General features: G+C 38.4%; 1 protein-coding gene across 4 annotated transcripts in view; it reads left to right on the top strand.

Moving 5' to 3' along the window:
* The window catches only part of RAPGEF4 (Rap guanine nucleotide exchange factor 4), a 157,354-nt gene that overhangs the window by 98,941 nt on the left and 33,146 nt on the right, over positions 1-25,267 (top strand). For all 4 annotated transcript variants that reach the window (XM_048310068.1, XM_048310067.1, XM_048310069.1 and 1 more), the window contains 9 exons: positions 1,486-1,607; positions 3,069-3,252; positions 8,751-8,835; positions 12,318-12,378; positions 13,115-13,191; positions 14,286-14,432; positions 15,696-15,811; positions 18,897-18,985; positions 21,225-21,303. In XM_048310068.1, coding sequence (XP_048166025.1) covers positions 1,486-1,607; positions 3,069-3,252; positions 8,751-8,835; positions 12,318-12,378; positions 13,115-13,191; positions 14,286-14,432; positions 15,696-15,811; positions 18,897-18,985; positions 21,225-21,303 — 960 coding nt within the window. The remainder of the gene's footprint in view (positions 1-1,485; positions 1,608-3,068; positions 3,253-8,750; positions 8,836-12,317; positions 12,379-13,114; positions 13,192-14,285; positions 14,433-15,695; positions 15,812-18,896; positions 18,986-21,224; positions 21,304-25,267) is intronic.

Here is a 25,267-nt window from a genome sequence, read left to right as displayed (position 1 = left end):
TGATGCTATTTGAGTTGGATGTTATGCAGTCTTTAATGGGCCTGGTAAATCCTTTCTGAAGTAATTTGACTGGAAATTGAGTCCGTGATTGTGAACAGAGCATTCACATACAAAAACTCATCCAAACTTAATAGCATAGTTAGCTGGAATATTCTGTGTAATATCAAGTTAAAATGTAGATTCTGTTCTCTTTGTATATGAGTAAGAGATAATAGAAAAGTTCATTAATATATTGTGTTCCTGTAGTGATTGCTACAGCAGTCTTGCTCACTGTGGAGTTCTGAAAATTCACCTTGTGAGAAACATTCCTGATGCAGATTTGCTGCTCCATTTAATTTTTTTTTAGTGTATTGCCAGGCTCTCTTATCTTCCTGCTGGTGGCAGCACAGTCTTGCTGAAGTGGGATAACAATGGCACTTGTAGAATAGAAATCTGCCTGCAACGTGTCAGGATCTATCTACTATTGGCTTAAGAAGCAATCAATTTGTTGTAATGTCTAATGTTTAAATCAAATATCTAGTGCATTATTCGAAGTGTATTTAAGTAAAAATTATTTTTAAATCTCTTTTTCTAAATAGTAAAGCAATATGTTGCTGATCTTCATTTGAAATAAATTCCATATTTCAGCCCAAAATGTATTTAATATACAAAGGTATTTGGAGCTTGTGAGTTGATTCGAGAATATGTCACAATATAACATTGCTGATTGCTCTAGAAGAACAAAAGAGCATATATGATAAATGAAGAGCAGTGCTGGTCCCAACAGCTGCACCATTTTCTCTTACACATAACTGGGAAAACTCTTACTGTTCGTCTGAGCTAGGGAGTGCTATGATAAAGAATTTTACTAAGTGACCATTTGGCTTTTTGCTTTTTTACCCCTCTTTGGGTGTTCTCCAGAACTTGAGGCCTGCTGTTGTCTGTCTCTGGGTCAGTCAGGAGGTGCAAGGTGGCCAAGACCGAGCATGAGAGAGCCTCAGGAACACTCGACCAAAACCAATGTCTCCAAATACAATGTGACAGAAGTTTGGTTACAAATGCAGGAACACCCTCATAGCACTCACTCTTCCTGTAGAGGCTGCATTGGCATAACTTTTACAGTATTAAATTATTGTTTACATGCAGGATTCTGAAAAGCATGAAGCTTTCGGTATCCCATAGCATACAGAGGTTTCTTTTGAAAACTGGGTGGGAGGTCGTTGCACTGGTGCTATAGGTTTTGTACCAGATGTCACAGGCTCAATTTGATCCTCTGAACTCTGCATTTCCCAGAACACTTGTTTTGCTAAGGTGATCCTCTCAAAGCTGAACACCTTCACTGGTATTTCAAGCATGTACATGTAGACAGTGACATGGTGTTTTCTGTAGGGAAATTTGACTAAGTTTATACAGAGTTCAAGATACCACTTTCCTTGGCAGTTACTGTGTGCAGTCTCTCTCTTGGCTAGCTTCCTTTTCATTCCTGTCTGTTTATCTGTCCTTCAGGCAATGCTGTGTGGGGACAGAACTAGTTGACTGGATGATGCAGCAAAGTCCTTGTGTCCATTTACGAACCCAGGCTGTTGGAATGTGGCAAGTACTGCTGGAAGAAGGTGTTCTTAACCATGGTAAGATAATCAGTATCTTGACTAAAATACAGGCAGTGTGTGACATCAATTCCTCTGTAGTTCTTTTCCATGAAAAAGAAAGGGATTATGAGCCCAAAAAAAGTGCCACAGAGCAGCCTGTTCATTCTTAAGTGCAAGTGCAACACACAGGCAGTATTATTTGCATCTCAGTATTATTTGAATCTTGCTACCAGTATCCTTTTTTAACTTACGAGCATATTGGATCATAAATGAACAATTTATAATGATAACTCTTAGGAGTACACTGGCTTGTGTTTATATTGTAAGAGGAGCTGGATAGCACTCAGGCCAAAACCAAGGGATGTATTACCTTACATAAAACTAACCTTCATCAAAGATGTGCAGTATTTAGAAGTGAATGTGAGTATTTCTGTTTGTTCAGATCCATCATTTTGGAATGATTTCCATTGCTTTTGGAGGGGTTCCCAAATTCAGCACACCAGACATTCCAGTGCAGAGATCTGGGATTTTATGTTAGCTTTCCGATTGCATTTCACATTGACTTTCAGTTTCCATTTGGCAGGATTTAGTTGGTAACAGGATATTACAGCCCTCAAAAGGGTAGGTTTCTAAAGCAATATTCATATTCGAAGCTTTGCATGTACATTTTTATTAAATTCAGAAGAGCATCTCTATTACAGTAAACTCCCATTTATCGTCTGTTGTGCTTCCCATATCCCAGGGAGAAATTTCCATACTGGAAAGACAGATCATTTCCACTGCTCCCTTACCCTAAGGGCTGTAGCTTTAATTCCTGCCATGTATTCCCCTGAACTCTCAGGGCAAGCTACTGCAAGCTGCATCAGAATATCCAACTCAACACGTCACTCTGACTTGCTTGGAAGACCAAGTGTTTGTCCTTTGCAGTATCATAATGTTACTTTAGAGGTCTTCTCTTGGTAGTCCTTCCATTAAGTTACTCCACCAGGACACAGGTCAATGAACTTGCCCCTGGGATTGTACCTTGATGATACACATTTCTGCTACATTACAAGGAATTTAGTTGCTTTTGCTACCTTTTGTCAGCCTGTCTAAACATGTAGAGAAAAGTGTTCATGCTAGAGAATACCTCTTAGAGATTTGTAAGGTAACCATTTTCCCCAGTGTGATTTGTTTGATTAAATGAAATAGTTTGAAACAATAAGAAAATAGAACTAATAAGAAAAAACCCCACACGTTCACACACAGGTATGTATACACACCCACAACACACTTATATGGAAGCCTTTTGGAAAGTACTTGTAGTACACAATTTAAAAGTGTACCCTTCAAGCTACATAACTTGGACATATGTGAGAAATAGTTTCATGCTCTTATGGTTTCTCTGTAGCTTTCTTTCCCTTCCTAAATAATCTGTGACAAACACGATGCTACACAGATTTCTTCAAGGTTTGCTTCATTGAGGAGCACTTAGTATTTGATGTGTTACGTTGTTTTCAGTGGACCAAGAACACCACTTTCAAGACAAGTACTTATTTTATCGATTTTTGGATGATGAACGTGAAGATGCCCCTTTGCCAACTGAGGAAGAGAAAAAGGAGTGTGATGAGGAGCTACAGGATACTATGCTGCTTCTCTCTCAGATTGGGCCAGATGCTCATATGAGGATGATTCTCAGGAAACCGTAAGCAGAATAATGAGTTAATATTATGGGTCTTCCTTATGACATGGAAACAAGAGAAACATACATTTATTGTCAGGTGCCCTTTGGGCAGTTATTTCACTTCAGTGGCAGTTTGTCCAGCCTCTGAAGTTTTTACATTCTCGTTATGTGATTTCCAGTCCTCATTAATGCTTTTAAGTTGAACTGTGTATTGAGAATACCCATCAAAGTTCATGAATGCCATCATACTCACCTGCAGGAAAATGCTGCATTACGAGTTTTTTTTTTCATTACTGAATCTTCCCTAAAGTAAGTTGCTAGTAATAGCAGGATCCTGCTCTGTTACAACTTTGTGTTTAGAAGTGTCATTCAATTAGCTACGCTGCTTTCGGTTATTTTGACTAGAGTGGTAGGATGGCAGCACAGCAGGTACTTTCAGTTGTCAGTGGCAGCCATTAATTGGATTCAGCCTTGGTAGAACTTCACTGAATCAAGATAAGCTGGACTTGGCCTGTTGTAGTTAGTTAGCAAAGTGTGAAATGTGGCTGCGGGTTTATTTATCAATTCCTATTGTTATAGAATCAATACTTGGGGGAGAAAAAAAAAGCTTTCTGTACCTAGGCCACAGAGGATGTCTGCCTAACCTGATAGCTATCAGATGACATCCTCTCCTCGGCTGGCTAACCGTCCTTTCAGCAATACACCCTGGTCACACTGAAAACTGCTAAAGGCCTTTTTTACAGCCAGCCTTAGAGTGACTTCAAAGCAACCAGTATAAACTCTGTTTGACCCTCCATGGAAGGCAAGCATTAAGCAGGTAGTGTTTAGTGGCCACTGCAGACATATTTTACTGCTACTTAAGTGCACTGAGAATAAGGAATTACTTAATCTCTCTCTCACTGAAGATTTACTTGTAAAGGTCCATCCAAGACGGGCAAGTACACAGGGCTGGATCCTGCTACTTTGAGGCCATTGGCAAAGTTTGTCTTTGCTATGGGATAGGAGTGGACCCTGCCTACAGTGTGAGAACATTTTTCATAGTAAAAGATTTTTGAATCACCTAACACAAGTTCTTGCTCCTGTTCTGTTTCCATCTGTATCCTTTCCCTTCTCCATTCTTGTCCCTGTGTTATGTTTAGATCATAAGCTCATTTCAACAGCACTTCCCCAAAAGCTGATGAAGAGCATCGAATTTCAAAAAGTGCCATCAGACACTTGTGCTTATAAAAACAGGCAACACTGCCATGCAGCAATAGTTTTGAAGTATACATTCTCTTTCTTCTGCTTATTAGAGATCTAGTCAACACAACCAAAGGAGCATTTGCTCTCTGTCACAAAAAATACATGGACAAGGCAGACTGAGAGCATGGTGTTTCCATATACCCTTAGGGTGTCATGGAACTGAGGTCTTGTTTCCTTGCAGACGTGTCCTGTGCCTTTTCCATTGAGGAGCAAAACCCCTGAGCAGACACCAGTCGTTAGGAGACTGAGCAATGCTATGTGGGCTGTGACCCTCTGCGCTCTCTCCTTTGCCTCAGGCCAACTGAGCAGGTCATTCCTTGGAGAATTTCCCCTTAGGTTATTGTGCGTTTTGTCTGCCTACTATATTTGCTTTCTGTCATGGCTTTCAGAACAGCAAGTTGTAAGTTTACTCTGGCAGGATAAATGTTGATTATCATCTGGACTGCTTACACAGAGCTGAAAGGCTGGAGAGATGCTGTGGGAAGTACTGCTCTTCTCTGTGTCGTCACTTGCAGAGCATCACCTGAAAGAATACTAATAGGAGATTTTCATGGAATATAGTGAGGAGAAAGAGGTTTTCTCAAGACTGATATTCATCTGGCATCTTTCCTTATTTCTGAAAGTGCTTACTTTTGTAGCCCTTTGCTCATTGAAGTAAGCTTGTACTGCCAGGGACCATATTAACTAGTTCTAGTATTCAGTTTACATACATAATGATTTTGGTAGTTGAAAATCCTCCCTGGGCTGAGCTGAAGCAGAGCTGTTAAAATCTCCATGAATCCTCAGAGCCCTGCTAGTTTTGACTAGACACTGTTACAGCTGCCAAAAGTTCAAAGGAATTGTCAAGGCTTCAGAGATGCTGACTCTAGCTGACCTGAGCAGGACCCACAATTTTCAAACCAACACAGCTGCATTTTATAACAGTAACCATTTCCAGAGAGGTTGCAGAACTCAGATAATTACCCTGAAAGAAATAAGACAATATTCTTTGATGAGAAGATTACTTTGAGAATTTGATTGTATAATGAAGCTGTTGCTTTGAAAGGTACTTTCTATTGTTCAAAATCTGAAAATCTCTAACAAAAAGTGTCACTTGTTTTGACAGCCAACTTAAAAAATTCTCTGTTTATTACATTAACTGCAGCATTTTAACTGTCAAACTGTGAAAGAATGTTCTATAGTTTAAAAAACAGAATAGAGCTCAGGGAAATTTTTGGCAGGCTCTTGTTGCTATTGTGTTTTTTTTTTTCCTTTGGAAAAACATATACTGAATGTGAAAATAGCTTTTTGTGAAGTAGCAAACACAGCTCTCTGCTCCTTATAATGGCTGGAGCACAGGTGCAGACCTTGCACAAGTCCCTGGAAAAATTACTGTAGAATTAACACAGCTCCTCCTTAAGTGTTTCCATCCTTCAGTATGAAAATATGTCCTGATAGTAAACCCTAATTGAATAGGATGCTGTAATACAAAGCTCAACACAATAATAACAGGAGTGTTTAAAGGAAGAGTTATATTCATCAGACAACAGTATTTAGCTCAGATGGTGTTATGGATTACATTCTTTTTTAATGCCCTAGCTAAAGTAAGTTAGCAGTGTTACTGAAATAATAAATCTGTGTTACATATTCTTGGTGACTTCACTTAGCACATTTTTTTCTCAGTAGAGAGCATTTGACACTTAATCACAATGTTGTGAGGTCTCTGATCTTTTCCCTTTTTCTTATTATCTGAGAATTTTCTGGTTAGATGTATAATAAAAATAATCAATTATATTGCTTGGACATACATGGCTTATCAATGGCAAAGTACTATGTTACTGTCAACATCCAAGTCACAGAGAAGCTCAGTATGTCTGACCTTGGTAAATTCTCCAAACACTGAACAGTTTTTATTGATCACTTAATATCACCTGAGTTCTGTCCATTAATGTGTACCCTCGTTCCCTACCTATTCCATTTATTATCTGCTCTATAACCAGCTATTGCTGTTAGAATGTGTCCCCTGCAGAAACTAGGTCTTTACACAGCAGGATCCTACAAATCAACATCAGTGGGTCACCACACAGGTTTTAAAGACACGGTGATGCCTAATATCTCTCCACGTGACATCTGCAGGAGCAGAAGTAAAGACTAGGTACAGATATCCACTACAGATTGTCAGTCCTTCCAATGTGCTAACAGAGGAAGCAAATGGACATGCTGAAAGAAGAGTGTATCCTTTTGTCTTACTACATCAGATAGAGATCTGATGTAGTAAGACATCATCCTTTTATGTTTTGATTTAATGTAGAAATTCGGTAATTTGTTACACTGTGTTTTCCAAGACATGTTGGTTTTGCAGGCATGTAATACAGTTGCCACTTCCCTATTATTTGTTAAAATCCTTACCTTTTGTTTTCTAGCTAGTACTGGCTTAGTTTTATGCTGTACTTAATTAAGCTGCCCCGCATAAATCACCAGGAGTGTCAGCCTTGTAATTTCAAGCCAGATTTAGATACAACAGAGTATTTTGAGTCACTAGAGGGCATAGCAGTACCAAACTAATTTCTGTTTTTCCCTTAACAGTTTATGCAATTCTGTATGAGAAAAGAGTAATTTCATCCAGAATGGGTTTTTTTCTAAATTTGTCTTTATTTAATAATAAATGCATGTCCTTGGTAGGTGAAGAACAGAAGAAAAGTAAAGCTTGCTTAGCAGACATGTCAGTTGTCCTTTTGTTTTCTGTGACTTCTTCAGTCCTTCTTTCATCTAAAAGAAGTCTCCATCAAGCTACTTTTGTAAAAAGATGCAATATAACTCCAGAGTGACACAGCTGGGTACTCCCTGTGCCTCACACATGATGTAGACAGACTGTTGAATCAGGAGGTGACTAGGCAGAAAACCTGTAGAGCACAGTATTTCCTCATACAGCTTTCCTGATCCTCTAGTCTCTTGTAATACTGATATTTTAAGAGGAAAACTGTCAGAAAGGTACATTGTAATTTTTCTTTTAGGGCTGTCCAAAGATTCAACTGTGCTGTTAATTCCTTTGACACCACACATTGCAGACAGCAGGGTTTAGAACTGTGCTTGTTGTAAAGGTGGAGCATGTAAACCTCATTTGGAACTCCTGCTCCCAGACTGGACTTCCTGTATCCCATTGCCTCACATCTTAAATTTATCCTCTCCCTCTCCAAATTTATGTCTTTGTTGCTCTTTTCTTCTGTTCCTGGCCCACTGAATTAAGTACTTGCAGTCTGCTTTTCACAAATCTAAACCATATTGTTTGGAAGGACTTAGTCTTGTAAAAGTAGCTTCAAATAATGCTTTAAAGGAATTTTTTTTCCTATGTGTTTCCATATGTCACTCCAAAGTGCTGTCTGAAATTATATGACAGGAGAATTTGTCCTTTTAGAAAATAATGTTGTATTAGATACTGTAACTGAAGAGAATCTTGTGAGTGGGAAAAAGATTGGGGGTTACTCAAAAGCTCCTACAACTCCTCCTATGTGCTGTTCATTAGATCCTCCAAAGCATCTCTGACACACTGCAGTCCCTACAGTATTTGTAGCAATCAGAAAATTCTTTAGCAATCAGAAAATTTTGTGTAGGTTACAGAAAAGCAATTATGTCAGCCACAGTCCCAGCCTCCTTGCTCCTTGTGCTGGATAAGAGTTATTCCTTCATCAGTGCATGCTTTTTGGTAATGGGAATGCCTTGTAATTTTCAGAGAGAGAAGCTGAAACTACTGAGTGGTTCTTATTTACCTTTGTGGCTAAACAGCAGCACTCAGCATTAACTGTAGAGCAGTTGTTTGCTGTCCTCCAAGATGCACTGCTGCATCTCCAATTTGTTCAGCAGAAATTCACACACTCCTTTACAAACCACTACTACTGCCTGTTTGCTACAACTAATTAGTGCTGCGTGTGAAAAATAGTACATGCCCCACACTCAGGAGGCCTTCTGAAAGGAGCAAATCTTTATGTACCATTTCCGATTTATGGGACCATTCTATACATATACAGAACACTCGATTTAATAAGAAAAGCTGCCTAATCAGGATCTCTCTAAGGTGGTTGCCATGGCTGCTGCTCCATGTCATTCAGGTAGCATTCACAGAGCTTCCATCCTTTGTGTGTTTCAGTCCTCCAGCCAGAAACATCATTCAGTGCCTGTTTAGTGAGGATGTACCCTTCACTACACAGTACCACAGCATTTTGTGTTGTTCTGTCCTTCTCTGAAGTATTTATTTTGGGCATTTATTGCATTTAGCTATCCCTTTTATCTTCTCTCTATAGCCCTGGCCAGAGAACTGTAGATGATTTAGAATTTATATATGAAGAACTTCTCCACATTAAGGCCTTATCTCATCTTTCTACTACAGTAAGTAATTTTTAAAATTTTAACTCATCACCAAAGGGAGGCTCAATTTTTACTTCCGGTGCTTTATTAAAGTTGGAGAGCCTGTAACCATTTTTGTTTATACTCTCCATGCAAAGAATTTATTCCGTCTGTGAGAATCACTCCAGCACTGTGCAGGTGTAGGTTGTCTGTTAGATATCAGATATAATTCTCTTCAAGTATTTCTGCACAGCCCCTGTCTCCCTCACTTGGCACAGGTGCCTCTGCCTGGGTCCTTATCTATGTGTAAGTGAAGGTACTGGTACTACTGAATTTTGCAGAATTGATTTCTGTGAGGAGTCTTGGCTTGAACCAGTTAGGAGCAGGAATTACACTGTGCAGTGCTTGCTGGTTGGAGTTTGGTCATTGAGTGAAAGAAAGCTCATCAGACACTTTCTCCCTGAAGTGGTCAAGGACAGTGCAGAGAACCCAGAAAAAATTGAATGGACAAGAAGGTGCATCTGTTTAAAGTCTCACCATCGTTGATACACTGTAGACAACTGAAACAAGCTAAATAGGACTTTACTTGGTAGCAATAAGATGTGGATGCTTTCAGGAAAAGGAAACCAGTCAGAAAGTAGATCCATATTTGACAATACCTTCTTTGGAATCTCTTGTTACTTTCAGTCATTCTCAGTTAACTTGGACAGATGCAGCTAATTATGAAGCTGCATTGCAGAAAGATAGTACTCCATGCAAATATATAAAAACCTGAACAGTATTTTTCAAAAAAAAAATAGGCATTCAGAGTTGGTATCTGAATTGCATGGGTGTAAAGGAAACTTCCCAGTTTGACCATTTGTGAGACTCTGGCAGTCACAGCCCGAACACCAGAGATTGTCAGTGCTAGGACTGGAGCCCCTTCACAGTGGGCAGCTCCAGTGACCTGGCAGGTCCTGCTGGACTCCTGCACATCCCACACTCTCACAGCCAGACCAGGTTTCCTTACTGCTTCCACCCCGAGTTTCCCATAGCAGAGCCTTGTATATCTTGGTCCATAAAGCAATTTATTCACAGTGTAGTAACACAGAAACAGCTCGAGCTGGTGCCTCCGAGGAGGGAACCCCCATGAAGGAACCGCTGGGCTTTTATCCCCTCACAGTCCCAGCACGCGCAAGTCTCACTCTTCCCGTGTCCTCTGCTCCTGCTGTGTCTCCTAGCGTCCATGCACCTGGCTGGTGCCACTTGTGCCATGTGCTATGAAAAGGGTTGGCAGTTCATGGCCTCTTGACTCTCTGGGCTCCCACACAGAGCTCAATCTGCAGACAAACTGCAGCTTGCAAACCAAGGTACCTGCAGAGCTACCTGCAGCAGATATATTCTTCAACATGGGAACAGCCATCCAAAATCCTTAAAAATCCCTGGAATGTAGAGAAAAAAGTATTTAAAGAAAGACTACTGTAAGACCCAGAAATGACCCTTTAAAAGTTAAACAAAAGAACTACCCAAGATAGATATTGAGAGGAAGTGGAGAAAATTCTTGGTACTGCAGACATAACCCAGAACAAAAAAAAAATTGAAACACAAAATATTTTCAGCTCAGAAGAAAAACAAACTTGAGGTCAGAATCCACAGCAAGTAGCATATGGAACAAGTATGGCAAATGATACAAACTGCAAAGAATACTTGGCATTTTGAAGTACAGATGATTCCATGTTTTCAGTAAGGGTCTGGAAATCCCAGCTTATTACGTGCATCATGAACTAAAGCAGAAGACAGAAAGCATAACTAGCTTGGAGGAAATCTTAGAGGAACAACAGACAACATTGCTTCTATGAACCAGAAGATTAATGGTCAATCGACTTGAAAGGAAATGGAATGTTTAATTTATTTTAAGTAAGGCATAATTCCTAAAATAATAAGTTTTCTAGATATGCCACAAGCAGCAGAAAGTAAAATGGATAAAACTCAAGTTGCATGGTAGTGAACTAATCCCTGCTAGAGAAGCCTGTGAAGTTAATCTAGGAATGAAAAACAATTATATAATACAGTGTTAAAAATAAATCAAACTTTGGGCTTCATCAAGCCAATTCATTCACTGCAAAGGCCAATGACTGAATCAACTGAGAAGACATCTGGGGACATAAATGGATAGGAATGCTCTCTGCTATGTGCAGAGCAGTGTTAATGGGGTTGTATTTCCTGTCCTTATGAAAGTGTCATTGCCTTTGAGCAGAAGTTATAAAGGAGTTTGGTGAGCTAAGTGTTATAGAAGTCACAGGCCTGTGAGTGTGTTCACAGGTCAGTGTACTTAAAAAAACCTGTGCAAACACCTCCATTTATCTTTCTTCTTCTCCAGGCTGCAAACAGAGAGTGCTTTCCCCAGGCTGTCTAGAAAGAGCTGTAGGAGAGGTGGCTGATGGGGTATGTTTGTACTTGGTGGCTGAACACCCAGGTTGGGTGGGTGCCTTTAAGTACATCAGTACCCAAATTTTTCCACCCATTTTAGGAGATGGGTGGAAGCCATCGGATTCTCATCTGGATTATGTCCAGAATTTAAGAGTTCCTTCCCAAGTCTTTCTTCATGGCCTAAATTTTTTTTTTTAATTTAAACAACCGAGACAGTGGTATGAAAATAGTACTAGTAAATACATGTTGGAGGCAGCTTTTGATCTGTATTTGGCATGGTTAAGTTACATGGTAGTACCTCTGAAAAATGGCTTGTCACCAGCTGACATTCTCCAAATACATGAATCCCGCTGCTTGGAAATTGACCTCCAAGTCCTTGGAGACTTGTGGTTGTATGAAGAGAGATGTAAAGCACACAGAAGAACTCAGGATCATATGAGATTCCCAGTGCTACTGCTATTTTGTGGCAGTAACACAATGTTTACAGTGACAAAAAGTGGTTGTGAGCAGTGTCTCATTAGAGACAACTGCCCACCCAGTCAGAGCTAATCACACCAGGGCAAAACAAACCCAGCAAGGAGCAGGCTGACACCAAGGGCAGTGTCACGTTCTCCAGTTTCTGGAGAGGTAGTGAGCTGGATGCTTTGCCTGGGAAGCTGTCAGGCAGAGAAGGGACTCAACAGGTCCAGATGGCTGTGCCTCACAGCTTGACACAGCAGAAGCAGACAGACTTACGCCTGTAAGGGGAAGGTACTGATTTCTCAGGAAAGAGCAGGAATACTTCCATGGGGTAAGTGACAATCACTAGCTATCTTCTGTAACAGATTAACTATTACCATTTGAAACTTTCTGTCTTGTTTATGATCATTTCACATGTGTGTGTACAAAGAAAGATGTGGAGGCCCTTATATTAAAGATGCCCTTGTCTGAGCCATTTGGAGCCAGGAAATGTAGCTCTGTAAAGCAAATCAATAGGAATTAGGAGATAAGTGAAGCAGGCCAATGACTGATCAATGATGCAGAGGGAAGGAAAGTACAACTGGGCTATAATATGTGACCTCATCACCAGGAGGAATGAGATACATATAACAACTCTAATTTCTCTCTATTTTAAGGTAAAACGAGAATTAGCAGGTGTCCTCATTTTTGAGTCACATCCCAAAGCAGGAACAGTCTGTAAGTAAATGGAGTCCTGTCAGATCTTCTTTCTCACCTGTGTCATGAACATTTGAATTCCTAATGTTTAAATGACAAGAGCAAAACTTGGATGCATTCTTCAAACTTGTTTGTCACTTAGTGTTTAAAACCTAGGGTAAGAAGTGTTGGCTTAGTCTGTTGCCAAATGCAGGGACAGAACTAAAATTAATTCTGTTGAATGTATGTGTCACCTACAATTTGGGTGTGTTTTTATCTAGAATTTTTGGTTCGACCAATCTCTATTTAAAATGTATTTTAGTATAATTCTGTATTAAAAAAAAATCTTCCTGCACAAAATAAAGGATTTAAAATGGTAGATTACTCAGACGTGTTAATACTGAGAAGTTCTAGCAAATGAATATTAAATTCACAGTCACTAGAGAACTAGGTTAGAACATGGTGCTACTGGTGGGATCTAATCAGTGTGCTAATTAGTAATTGATAACCTGACATCTATTGATAAAGTAGTTGTTGGAACTGTCATAGAAAAGAAAAGCAACTTTCTCATCAGTGTAATAAAATAACTCCTATATGGGTATGAATTGTTTTTCTAAATTCTGGAGGCAATTGCTTTTAAAATCTTAGTATGCCCTTTTATGAGGTAGACATTTATATGACTGTAGAGTTACCTTAAATTTTCTTGGGTGCAGAATCTGGCCCATTTATATTTTGAATAACTATATTCTAACTGCAAAATCTTTTCTCTCTCTTGTAGTATTTAATCAAGGAGAAGAAGGTACTTCTTGGTACATTATCCTAAAGGGATCAGTAAACGTAGTCATTTATGGAAAGGTATTTTTTTCAGAAGCTATTTTTTGTGATTGCTATTATTGAAATTGTAAGAGTAAACTTTGAAGGAGTAGAGCTTAATTTAAAGCAAAATTGCTTTGTCTGACAAAACAAATAGAATGTAATTTTATTAAGAAATGATCCAGTGGTTTCACTGATTATACTTCCAGTTGATTGCTCTATAATTTTGGGATATATTACATAGTTTCTGAATATAATCCATCAGAGTTCCATCAGTATCTTTAGGACAAAGTTACTTGCTGGAATTTGGTGACTTGCCAGGCTTTTGTCTCATGGGGGTTTTGCCCCGGCCCTTTACTACTGTGTTGTCATGAATTTGGATGACTAACTGTTCTCATGCATATCTGAAAAAAGTACTGTTTTGTGACTCATGGTTCTCAAGTTGGATGAACCTCTTCCAAATTTATGCCAGCTCTTCATCTTAGTTAAGCCATAGACCAGAAAGCATCTTTATTAAATTTCCTGTTTATGAGTGAGATTTTTCAAGGCAAAAAAAAGTAGATTTTAATACACAGGAATCCCTTGAGCCTTTAAAAACCTTCTCTATTGATTCCTCATTCAGTGACTGAGAATTCTCCATTTGAACACAAAGCATTTTACCAAAATCTAGCACAGGGCCCCTAATGCTAAGTCTAAGTAACGCATATTTAGCCATGTTTGTTACACCACTGGGTGGGCCAGATCCTCTTTTACTGTAAATTGGAGGAAACAGAGCACTGCTGATGCACAACAGCTGGAGTTGTGTTCTATGTCATTTCTGCAAACTCGATTTTGTTTTTTAGGGCTTCTATAAATAAAAATAGTTGACAGTTCTGTCTTCAGCAGGATGAGAAGAGTCCTTCAAGCTGAATGTACTTTCAGAGAACAAGCTGATTCTTTTCTGTTCTTGCCTCTCTTTAGTAATAGTAATAACCAGCTATCAAGTATTGTTTCCTAGTCATTATTTTGGCTGTTGATTTCCTGCCAAATAGATTTGTTTTGGTATTTGATTGTGAAGTCCAGTGTTTGTACAAGGACTTTCAATAGATTCCAGAATAATGATGGGTTTCTGCATGTAAATGTTTTGCTCTGCGCAGGGTGTGGTATGTACTCTACACGAAGGAGATGATTTTGGCAAGTTAGCACTTGTGAATGATGCTCCCAGAGCAGCATCCATTGTTCTGCGGGAAGACAACTGCCACTTCCTGAGAGTAGATAAGGAGGACTTCAACAGGATCCTAAGGGTAAGAGTGGGCAGGTCTGCCCTCACCGTGTGGTATCAGAACTTGCAAGTTTTTCTAAAGTTTGTCTTATTTCTGTGAATATACTGATATTAATAACGTCATTTGTAAGTGTTCCTAATTGTGGAACAGAAATGTGACAGTTCAGAAGGTCAACTAAAGAATATGTTCATCACCTTTTCTCTCTCTGTTCCTAGCTTAGACATGAAAATGTGATCAAATGGTATATTTTGTCTCTCACATTCTATGATCTAGCATTTGCCCTGCTCAGTTTTTCCTTGTGCTGCCCAGGATTCTGGGTGATATTCTGTCCAAATATAGAAAAAAACAAGATCACCCCTTCTCCCACATAGGTCAGTGTCAGGTACCTTAAACTGAAGAGTTTCAAGGAAGAATCAGGCCGCAAATGGAGTTAAGTTACAGATGTCTTTATCAGAGAACTCTAGAAGGATATTCCCAGACTAATTTTACAGTTACTGACTTTGGGGTAAATGTGATTTACCACCTGTAACTCTGTAAATTCTGGCTGTTTTGTGGTTGTTCGTAGTAGAGGAAGTCAAAACTAGCATCATCCTGTATTTGAACCTATATATACCCAGTATTGCAGCAGTAAAACCAGTTCAGAAAGGGTACTCCGCTAGAAAAATTACTTGTGGTTACTGTACAAAAGGGAATGAGGATCCCTTTGGGAGTAAGGTTGGGTTGGCTGTGGAGACTTACAACTGATTAAGCTTTGGTCAATACTTCAAAGAAGATCCAAGTCCATGGTCTTACTAATTTTTACCTGTGTTTTTTGAATGCACATTATACTTAATTTTTTTTTTCTTTTTCTACTATGAGGTGGTAGTAGAAAATGAAGTTTACTGAGCTAAGACTTCCTATTCTTAAATTTTATTTTATTTTAGAGAAAAGTCAGATTGTAGAAAATAGTGTTTGTATATAACTGGGGATAGAGATTACATTACATATGGGAAGTTGTGGAGAGACTGATTTTCAGCAAACTTTTTTTTTAATTTGACATTTCCATAAAATGGAGATTTTTAACATAGTTCTTGCTCCAGTCTCTCCCACAATTCTCTGCTTCTTGCCTCAGTTCCAGTGCTTCCTTCTTGAATCTGCCTGTGAGGAAAACAGAATAAAGACAGATAAATACAGGGGGAAAGAACCAACCCCAGTCTTTTGTGTTTGAAAGTCATGCAGTTTGTTAGAGAAACTAATCAGCCAAATCAGGTGCAGTCATATTATTAAAAGTAACTTGTCTTGCAGGATGTGGAAGCAAATACAGTAAGACTGAAAGAACATGACCAGGATGTCTTGGTGTTGGAGAAGATCCCAGCAGGAAACAGAATTTCTAATCAAGGAAATTCACAGCCACAGCACAAGTATGTTTTCATTCAGTAGTGCAAGTGTCAGACAATTATTAACCTTTCTAAATGGTACTATTATCCAAACAATAGCATATTCCCTCTTGGTGGAAGACTGCAGTGCATATAAAGTTTTCTTTTTTTAGACATCAGCACATGCCCCATACTCAATAATATATCCCTTTCTAGCAGCACAGCAGCTTTATGTCTTTACACAATAATTCCCTAAAGATCTCAGTGTAAATACTTACCTCAAGTGATAGCTTCCAGCTAGACTAAGCATGGAGATCGATGAAAACCTATTAATCTGAGTTACTGTGTGAAAGACATGAGGAAAATACATTCTTATTGTTAAGAACAGATATTTTTATTTTGTATTTTGAGGTCTAGATGCTAATAAGAGTTTGCTATGCACAATTTATATACAAAACAAAGATCTCATGCAATGAAAGTTTCAGAGTTTATCTTACAGAATAGTTTTACACTGTAATAACAATATTAACTATATTTTCCTTTCTTACTGAAAGGGAAAAAGTACAGTTCTGCTTGGATACTACTGTGATAAGAGTAGAGTCAGGCACTTATCATTCCAAATGTTGGTAAAACCCCTAAAGACTTTGTAAATGTGTTACTTGCAAATGGATGCACAATTTTCTTCAGAAGCATTCATACAATTTCAACAAGTTTTGAATCCTTTACCCTGAACCTCACTTTCTCTCAAAAAAGAGCCAATTTATTGTGCAATATTTTGGGTACAGTTTTTATCTCATCTGGGATTTCATATACTTACTTTATCTGCATAACTGAATGCAAAGATTTATAAAGATCTGTGAAGAGTGAATAAACCATTCCTTGCATTTTATATACACATTTCCCATTTTTCAGAAACTGCTATTTCTTCTTTCACTTGACCTGTTAAAAAATCTAGAGAAACAATCCATGCTACCAGGAAAATGTGTACTCTTACACAAGTTTTTCAATGTCTAGATGAGGGGAACTTGACTGTAGCCAGTGGATTTGCATCAGCAACTGCAGTGCGCAGCAACTTGGTCATAGATTTAAATCCATTTTCTTGGTCTGAGACATTTTTCATGCTTCCAAAAGTGAAAGTTTCATTTCAACATTTTGAAGCACTGCCTTCCTTGCAAACTCTTTGTACCAGCATTACTTGTATTATTTAACTTTTTTTTCAGAATTTGGTAAAAATAGCCAGAGATATATATGGTAAATGGTTAAGTTAGGCTGTATTTTAGGTCTCGCATTCCAGGAATTTTTTCAGGTAAAGCTCAGAATTTTATTTCTGTAAATATTTTACTCATTTGGTCAGGTTTTGGGTCCTAGAAATGTGCCAACAAGGAAGCTTTTGCTGATAACAATGACAAATAGACATAAGTTACCCAAAATAGGAAGTTACCTTGAAGGTTCACTGCTTTTCACTAGTTGGATTACTTTGTTAATACTGTGTTGGCAGTGTCTTTATGTTTAAAGCTTCAAAGTGAGTTCACTGGGTTTGAGGATGATGTTTCTTTTCTTAGTAAATACAGTGGCTACATTTATGTTTGAGAGTCCAAAACAAAATCACCCATATTTCCTGATTTCCGGAATGTGTTACTGGAATGTGTTAGTTGAATGCTCAGTACTTTTGAAAATGACTGCCTAAAAGAGAAGCTTAACAGGCACCTCTTCTCAGGAAGAAACTAATTTTCTCCTCTTGGCCTTAGGGAAAACTTCACTTTGGGAGCAGATCACCTCGGTTACAGTTCGGATTCCACTGCCTCCTCTGCGGAGGAGACAGAGCTCCTACATAGCTCCCCAAGCTGTGCTTTCAAACAGTGACAGTTTCGCTTCGGAGGACTGGCTCTGAAGTTATCACTCCCAAGATCTAACTCTTTATGGGTGATCACACTCATGCAGGATGAATTCAGCAGCCCTGCAAGTCGCTTCACTGTTCATTTTTACTTTCATATTCAGAGTACAGCAACCTGTGATTTCTCTGCTTCACTCACTTAGATACTTGGTTAGTATCTCTGTGAGAATGTGCACTGGCTTAACAAGTGTTTGTGTTCTTGGGACATCAATACAGTTCTTCCAAAGGGGTTGGCAGGTAAAAGAACTGTGACGGTCAGTGCTCAAAGTGAGGAGGAGCTCCCAGGAGCTCAGCTCCACCACTTATTTCTCAGCAGGAGCAGAGTATCTTCACTTCTCAGGGTTTTTTCTTTCTTTTTTTTTCTTTTTTTTTTTAAGTTTTGTACTTTATCAGTTGAATTCCACCCCCCCCCCAAAAAAAAAAAAGAAGGAAAAAAAGATGCAAAGATTGAAAGAATGGAGGGAAATATAAAAAATCTGATCTGCAAGAAAAGAGAAAAAAAAAAGATGACAGGACAAGTTTTCCAGTATCATATGATATTCTGCTGGTACTTAAAATCTCACCAATGTTTTTGCATGAAGCAGAAAAACCTGGCTGTTGCACTGGTTCTCTCACTTCACTAAATTAACTCCAGGAAATGGTACAGTGCTCAGTTTATCAACTTGAAACTTACTTACTTCAGTTATGTGAGGCATTGCACAAATTTGAAGATATAGTGTGCTATTTCATTATCTGCCCCCACCTTCTCAGACCAACCTCTGTCAGTGATGCTGAAGGAAATTGTTTCCTTGCACTGACACTGACACACCTGTTCTCATTTCGGGCTCATAGTAAGCCTTTTAAAACCGTTTAATGACTGCAAGTTGCTATTGTTACTGAGATATTTATTCTCAGTGGAGGAGCATTTCTGCTTGTACTTCTCCAAGTTTGGACCAGTGCAGCTCTGCTGATTGTGGTGTGACTGTGGTGCTGTTATACTGAAGTACTTGTGTGAGGAGGGGGCTGTCTCTCATCCCTGGGCGGGGTGGAGAATGTGACTGCTCCTAGGTTTACAGGGGGAAGCCAGCAAAGACTGTGAGGGGTTTTGTCCTAAGCACACAGAGATTCTGGTCAGAGTGCGTGTTTGTACTCTGGCACACAGCAGCACAGCAGTCCTGATCTTCTTGCTGGTACACAATTATTTCTTGATTAGCTCTTTTGGCTATGAGATGCTAACTGCTCCTTTCCCTCCCTCAGGTATATTGTGATGTCAGGAACCCCAGAGAAAATTTTAGAGCACTTTCTAGAAACTATGCGCCTTGAAGCAACTTTAAGTGAAGCAACAGGTATCTACATGGCAGAAGCTGTTTTATTATTACCCCATAAGATGGACTTGCTGGGGTAACACTGCATTTGATGCTTTGAAAAGCACCTAGTGGTAGTTTTTCCCAGAGCAAGAACTATCTACTGCTCTGAAACAACCCCGAGAGAACCAAGGAAATCCAGAACTGAAAATAGCAATCCGTTCCTCCAAGCCTGCTCTATTGTATTTGTGCTTCCACATCATAGTAGAACAGCAAAATCCTCCAAGATGCCAGACCACCAGTTATGACTTTAATTAGGCACAACTATAAGGCCTGAACAGAGCCCCCTATTAGTAATGGTACTCCTTGTTCTGGAGGTCACTTTAATATTGTGAAATAGCTTGATACCTCCAGTCATTACATTGTGCTAGTGTAAGTATTCTCAAATCTTCATATCACATTTAAAGTATCACAATTTACGTTCCCTATTTGTGATACTTTCCCATGTGCAGGGAAAGAAGAATTGTTACTCAAAGGAGAAGAACCCAGCACACCATGTGCCAAGTCCCAAGAATGCAGGTTGCTGCATCTGCACGTAATAGGCTGCTTGTCATTAGTGTAAAGAGAACAGAGAATTTACATCTAGGGATATAAAAATTTGCTGACTTACTTTTAGTAGTATTTTAATTTTTGGAAAGAGTCAGACACAAAAAATCCTCGTATTCTGATAAAGTAATGCATAGACATACATTAAACTACATAACATTGCTTTTACAAGTTCTTTTTGCATTGCAGATGTCTGATAAGTATATATTCAAAGGTGTTCTTAAATCCAGTTAATCTGTTATTGACCTCATAGTAAGAGGAGAAACCCATATAGTGGTCCATAAGTGGTAGAATAATTGAAAAATTACAGAAATCCTTTTAAAGTGTATGTTTTCACTACTTTAAAGACAAAAAAAAAAAAAAAGGATTCTTTTCATAGATACCTGTTTACTAGGGTTGCAAGCAGAATATTGTTCTTCAGTCTTGCAGCTATATAATCACAAGTTTGCCATTCACAGTATGCATGTATTAGGTATTTTTCAAAACCAAATTATTTTTAAAATGTTTTAAAACTTTCTGTTGAAACATCTAGTGACAAGATTGTACTTATATCCCAATACAATACAATGTGTCACAATTCATAAGGTTATTTTTAGGATATAGGATTACAGAATGCTGGAAAACTGAATTTTTCATTTATGTATTCCTTTAATTTAAGAGTATTTAAAAAACAGTTTGCTCTGGGTATTACATTAAAAAAACATGCCACCCTTCCAGAGGTGAGTTTTGTCAAGAGAGATACTTGCATATAGGAATTATGCAAGTGGAAGCAGTGATGTAATATTATATTGCACAGTTATCTTCATATTTCTTCTGCCATCCCTTACAATGTTTTTAAATGTTTCTGGTATCTCAAAAGTTGCACTGTAGAAATTATACCCTGGGGTATTGTGTTCAGTGTTTCTCAGTGATTCCATATAAGCCTGCCAAACTCATTCTGGCCTCTGCAGCCAGGCTTTATAAATCCTTCTTGTTGTCAGAAATAGAAAGATAAGGCAAACTGGTATTTACACCAGCACTACCACAGGTCATTTTAACAGAAGAAATGACTTGCTGGGTTTTGCCAGAGAAAATGTCAGTCATATTGTTCATATACGTTTTAATGTAAATGTAGCAGCTGTGATACTTTCAGATCAAAATAAACCCAGAAATTTGACTGTCCATTTACCTCTTTTAGGCATTCTACTCACAGCTAGGAAATCAGCAAAGAATGAAATTATTTGCCTTCTCCTGCATAGGATATACTAAATGTGCTGCCTGGTATTGTAACTCCTAAAGCCAAATGTTACAGCTCTTTTTAGGTACCCAGGTGTGAAAGGCCTAATTCTTCCTCTGTATGGAACTCCACACTTGTAGAGAATTATATCCAAATATTTCACTTTAGCACAGATGTTGGGCTTTTTGCTCTGCCAGATTTCTCTTTGACACTGGCAAATGCCTGTTAACATAAGTTCAATAAAATTCATTCAGACAAGACTAAAAGCTTAGTATTTTCGCTCATATTTGTTCATTACCCTTTTTTGTACCTAATCCCTACAAAGAAAGTGCAAAAAGACCACTTTATTATCTGCAGAGGGCTAATAAGATATTTCAGGTGAAAGAAAACTCATCCTTGAGATCCCCAAGCTGTTTGCAGTGGCTTAATTGACTCTTTTCTTTCTTCTCTTTTTCACAGATTCTGTTTTAAATGATTTTATTATGATGCACTGTGTTTTTATGCCAAATAGTCAGCTCTGCCCAGCCTTGATGGCACAATATCCTTTTGTAAGAGAAAAGTTAAATCTGTTTAGCCTCTGTACCTGTCAGTGATGAAACTGAAGCTTCCGTCTCTCAAGGAGTACCTCCCACTCCATGGAGGCTGTGCCTTGTGGGTAGATTCTCAGTGTCTGACTAGCAGCTGTCCATAGCTCAGAACTCTAAGATGGTTGGTGTATAACCCATGATGAGATACAGTACAGGCTATGAAATCTGTATCTTTCCTGTGCTGGTTACTGTTCCAAGGGAAATAAATGTACTGTCCCTCCACCAGATATGTGAAATTACATAAAAGTTGGGGTTACCGTTCCTGGATCCTTCCTTTCTTTCTTGAGTTTTGCTGAACTACAGCATCTACATTTTAACCAGGATAGTTATATCTTGGTAATTTCAGTGGTCCACTTTTGAGGCTGCAAACTGCCTCAAGCAAAAGGCTGCCTGAACTTGTAGACTAATGGGTAAGTAGTTCCTAGGTGCTGTCCTAACAGTTATGAAAAAATAGTAATAATCTATAATAATAGCCTATAGCAAATGCTAAAAACTGAAAAAAACTTCAATTGGATGTGAATACTATGAGATGAAATCTTAATAGTGGAGAGCATTGAGAGTTGGGGGTGATTCTCATACTCTGCATGTTGTACAGGAGTCTGTGAATTACTGGCAGGTTATTCAGTGTGGGGAGCTGTTGGACACTGAGAGTTTTCCTTGTGCACAGTGACTTGAAGCTATCAAGTGACTGGGAACATTAAATAAACATATAATGTTTTCTGTTTTATAGAATTCTGACAGGGGTGTAATAACTTCAGTTCCCTATTTATTTGTTTAGAATCACAATGGTGTGAAAGTGCTTTCCTTCAAGCTCAGTGGGGCGAGTGACATCTGGGAAAGCTCACCTCCTGAAACCACAAAACAGAGCATTGTGTCCTTGTCTGGCAAGCTTGAGAATCCATTTGTGTTACTCCTAGTGAGGAGAGTAATTGTTTTGAAAACCTTTGGACCCATGAAACTGGTCTGTAGAAGATTGTTCGCACACCTGAAACAAATTTTCCAAAATCACATTGTTTTGGATATCAAAAGTATTATGAAATGCTGTTGCTGACAGCATTGAGAGGGGAAGAAAAGGCAGCACTTCTAATGTTTGGGGGGTTTTGTCCTGATTTATTTAGCTCGTATTATTCAGTCAGCCCATTTGGGATTCAGGCTTCTCTATCCTCAATTATAATTGAGTAGCTCTGATATCCAGTAACTGGAAAAATCAGACCTGTAAGCAAAATATACCTTATTGTTTATAGGGGAAAAGCTTTTCTGATAATCAAAGTTAAGGATAATCACACTTAAGGGTAAATATTCACTTGTGATGAAATCTGTTCTGGAGAGGATGCTAAGACCATGGTCTTAAGTGGGTCATGGCAAGCATCATGCTAATTCTTTTCAGAGAGGCGATGGAAGTAACTGGTATCCTACTGCTTTAGTGTTAGCTTTTCCTGGAGCTGAATTATTATTTATTTGGTCCATTCTGAATATGGAAAAGCTAACTGTGCTTTGTTGATTGTACCATTGAAATTTATTGTTAGAGTTGAAAGGTTCCTAACAAAGCTCATCTTTTTGGAGCAAAATCACTACAAAAGTGTTCACCAGTGCTGTGAGACTAAGGAGGGATTAGTTATGCTCAATGAGGAAATTAAAACAGAAAAAGAGAAAGAAGAAAGGTGATTCAGTCAGAGACTTTTTGCTTCAGCTCCCAATTTTGAATCAAAACAAGTCTATTTTCCTACACCCACTTAGGATACTATTTTAGCTGGCAGCATGAAAGTATGAGTAGAGCTAGACCACTGAAGTGCTTTCAAGCATAGTACAGGGTATAAATTATTTGGATTTTCACTTCTTCTATAGCAGTCATTTGTAAGTTACTGCAATCCTGAAAGGAATGGACAGGTGCACCATTTTGTCTAAGTAACATTATGGCTTGCTGTGGATTCCAAGCTTATGCTGTGCTGTCCTTTGGCACACCAAGTCTTCTGCAGTCATTAAAGTATATGGATTCTGCAATATTAAAAAAACACAGACTTCTGTTTTATAGGGAAGCAAAGAATATGCTCCCTGAATCAGGATTTAAGTCCTGTGTGTTGGACCAAGGCCCCTGTTTTCACTCTCCTTCACGGAGTGGAAATGGACAAATTCTCAGCGCTACAGCTTGTCAGAGGGAGGCAAGGAGAAGGCCCAAAAGAAAACCTAAAATCGAGCAGCAACTCCAAAAATGCACTTGGGTTAGTGCAAGTGTGTGAACATGTGTGCAGGGGTGCATCTTTAAAGAACGACTGTCTAAATACTTACGAAGTATAAACTCCTCCTTTTGCTCTCTGTAGATGATAGTTCTTCAGCATGTTTCTCTATGAGTGTCTTGCTAACCTCCTTTACCATTGTGCCAGCAAAAAAGTTTGCATTCTATCGTAGCAGTGACCTTGCACAGCTCCTGCTATAGCTGAGTGTTCCTATGCAGGGAAGAACAGACTTCAGAATTGCTTCCATTTCTTAGCATATGCTAGAGAAAATTAGAAATATATGTATATATTGAGCTCTAACCATATTGCTGTTGATAAATATTTTGCTATTATGTGACTCTTCATAGTTTATTTCTGATTGCAGTCTGTAGTGAAGCTGCATCTTGAAGATCACATAAAAATGTGAGAACCCTTCATTGACTTTCTCTGTGATAATGTTAATAAAAGAGAAATCAATATAAATGAGCAGTAGAAATACGGAAAAATTACCAGTGCCTGTGGTGGGTCAGTTAAAAAGGAAGGAAAAATACATTAAATAATTATAGTGTTTGAAAGGTAAATATGGCATGAGAAAAATGACTCAGTAGTATATTAGAGCACATAACTTACAATGAATTATTTACTTCTTACGACCTTCTGACTTACTTTCTTCCTTAATTGCACTGTGATGTTCAGTTCTCTACTCATTTTAAACCTTTCCAAATGAAATTAAAATGCAGATTTCTGAAAGTTTGTCAGTCAAATGAGCACCCCAGTAACACTGGTAGAATGTCAAATCTCTGCAGGGGCTTTGGGCAGCAGGATCATTTCAAAGTGTGATTTAATAGGTACTTTTCCCCATTGCATTTTATTAATAGTATTGTTAGAGAAATTCTTCTAAATAAGAAGCTTAAAATAAATATCTTATATAATTTATATTCCTTGTTAATATTTTTATTTTCTAATTAGTATTTTAAAATATTTTGTTAGAGCAACTGATAGTGCATCTTGAAAGGATGCAAGGATGCTGGACTTGGCCATGAGTGAGAGTGTCAGTACTTTAATGTTACATGTTACTATGTAATTGGGAATAGTATTACTCATGACAATCCAGAATCAGAGTTCTGGTAATTGGGAAGCAAAGTTGAAGATGTTACTGCACTCATTATGTGCTTACATCCCATTCATCTATCAGTTTATTGGAAAGAGTTTAAATATATACTGCCAACCTTTTTTCAGTGAGTAGACACACAAATTGTCATATCCTGTTTTTTCTGGGGATACTTCATTTTCACACAGGTTAAAGGCTCAGATTATCTCAATTTATTGCCCATTGTGCCTTTACATCTTTTCTTGTTTTTTTCTTTCACTAAGTGTTACTTTTGGCCTTTTAGCTATTTGTCTATTTTTGTAATGTTGACATTTTGTCTTTTAAAAGGTCAATGAAATGTTTCCCGTTTTTTCTTATTGTTTGTCACAAAATAACTTTCACAAAGGATTGTGTCCTAAATACACTTTATTTGACATAGTGGAAATGTCTGATTTCCTCATGACAATGAAGCTGCTACAAAATTTATTTAATCCTGTGTTTTTATAGTCAGTTTAGGCTGTAAATGTCAAAGTCCCCCTCCCATAATGGAACTGAGGCTCATCTTGAGTTACAATAACTTGTAAAATTGAAAGGAATAGCACTGGTGGTTCA

Source organism: Corvus hawaiiensis, chromosome 7 (assembly GCF_020740725.1).
Source record: "Corvus hawaiiensis isolate bCorHaw1 chromosome 7, bCorHaw1.pri.cur, whole genome shotgun sequence".
NCBI classification, from domain to species: domain Eukaryota; kingdom Metazoa; phylum Chordata; class Aves; order Passeriformes; family Corvidae; genus Corvus; species Corvus hawaiiensis.
Note: the sequence above shows the minus strand (reverse complement) of the source record. Positions and strands in the feature narration are given on the sequence as shown.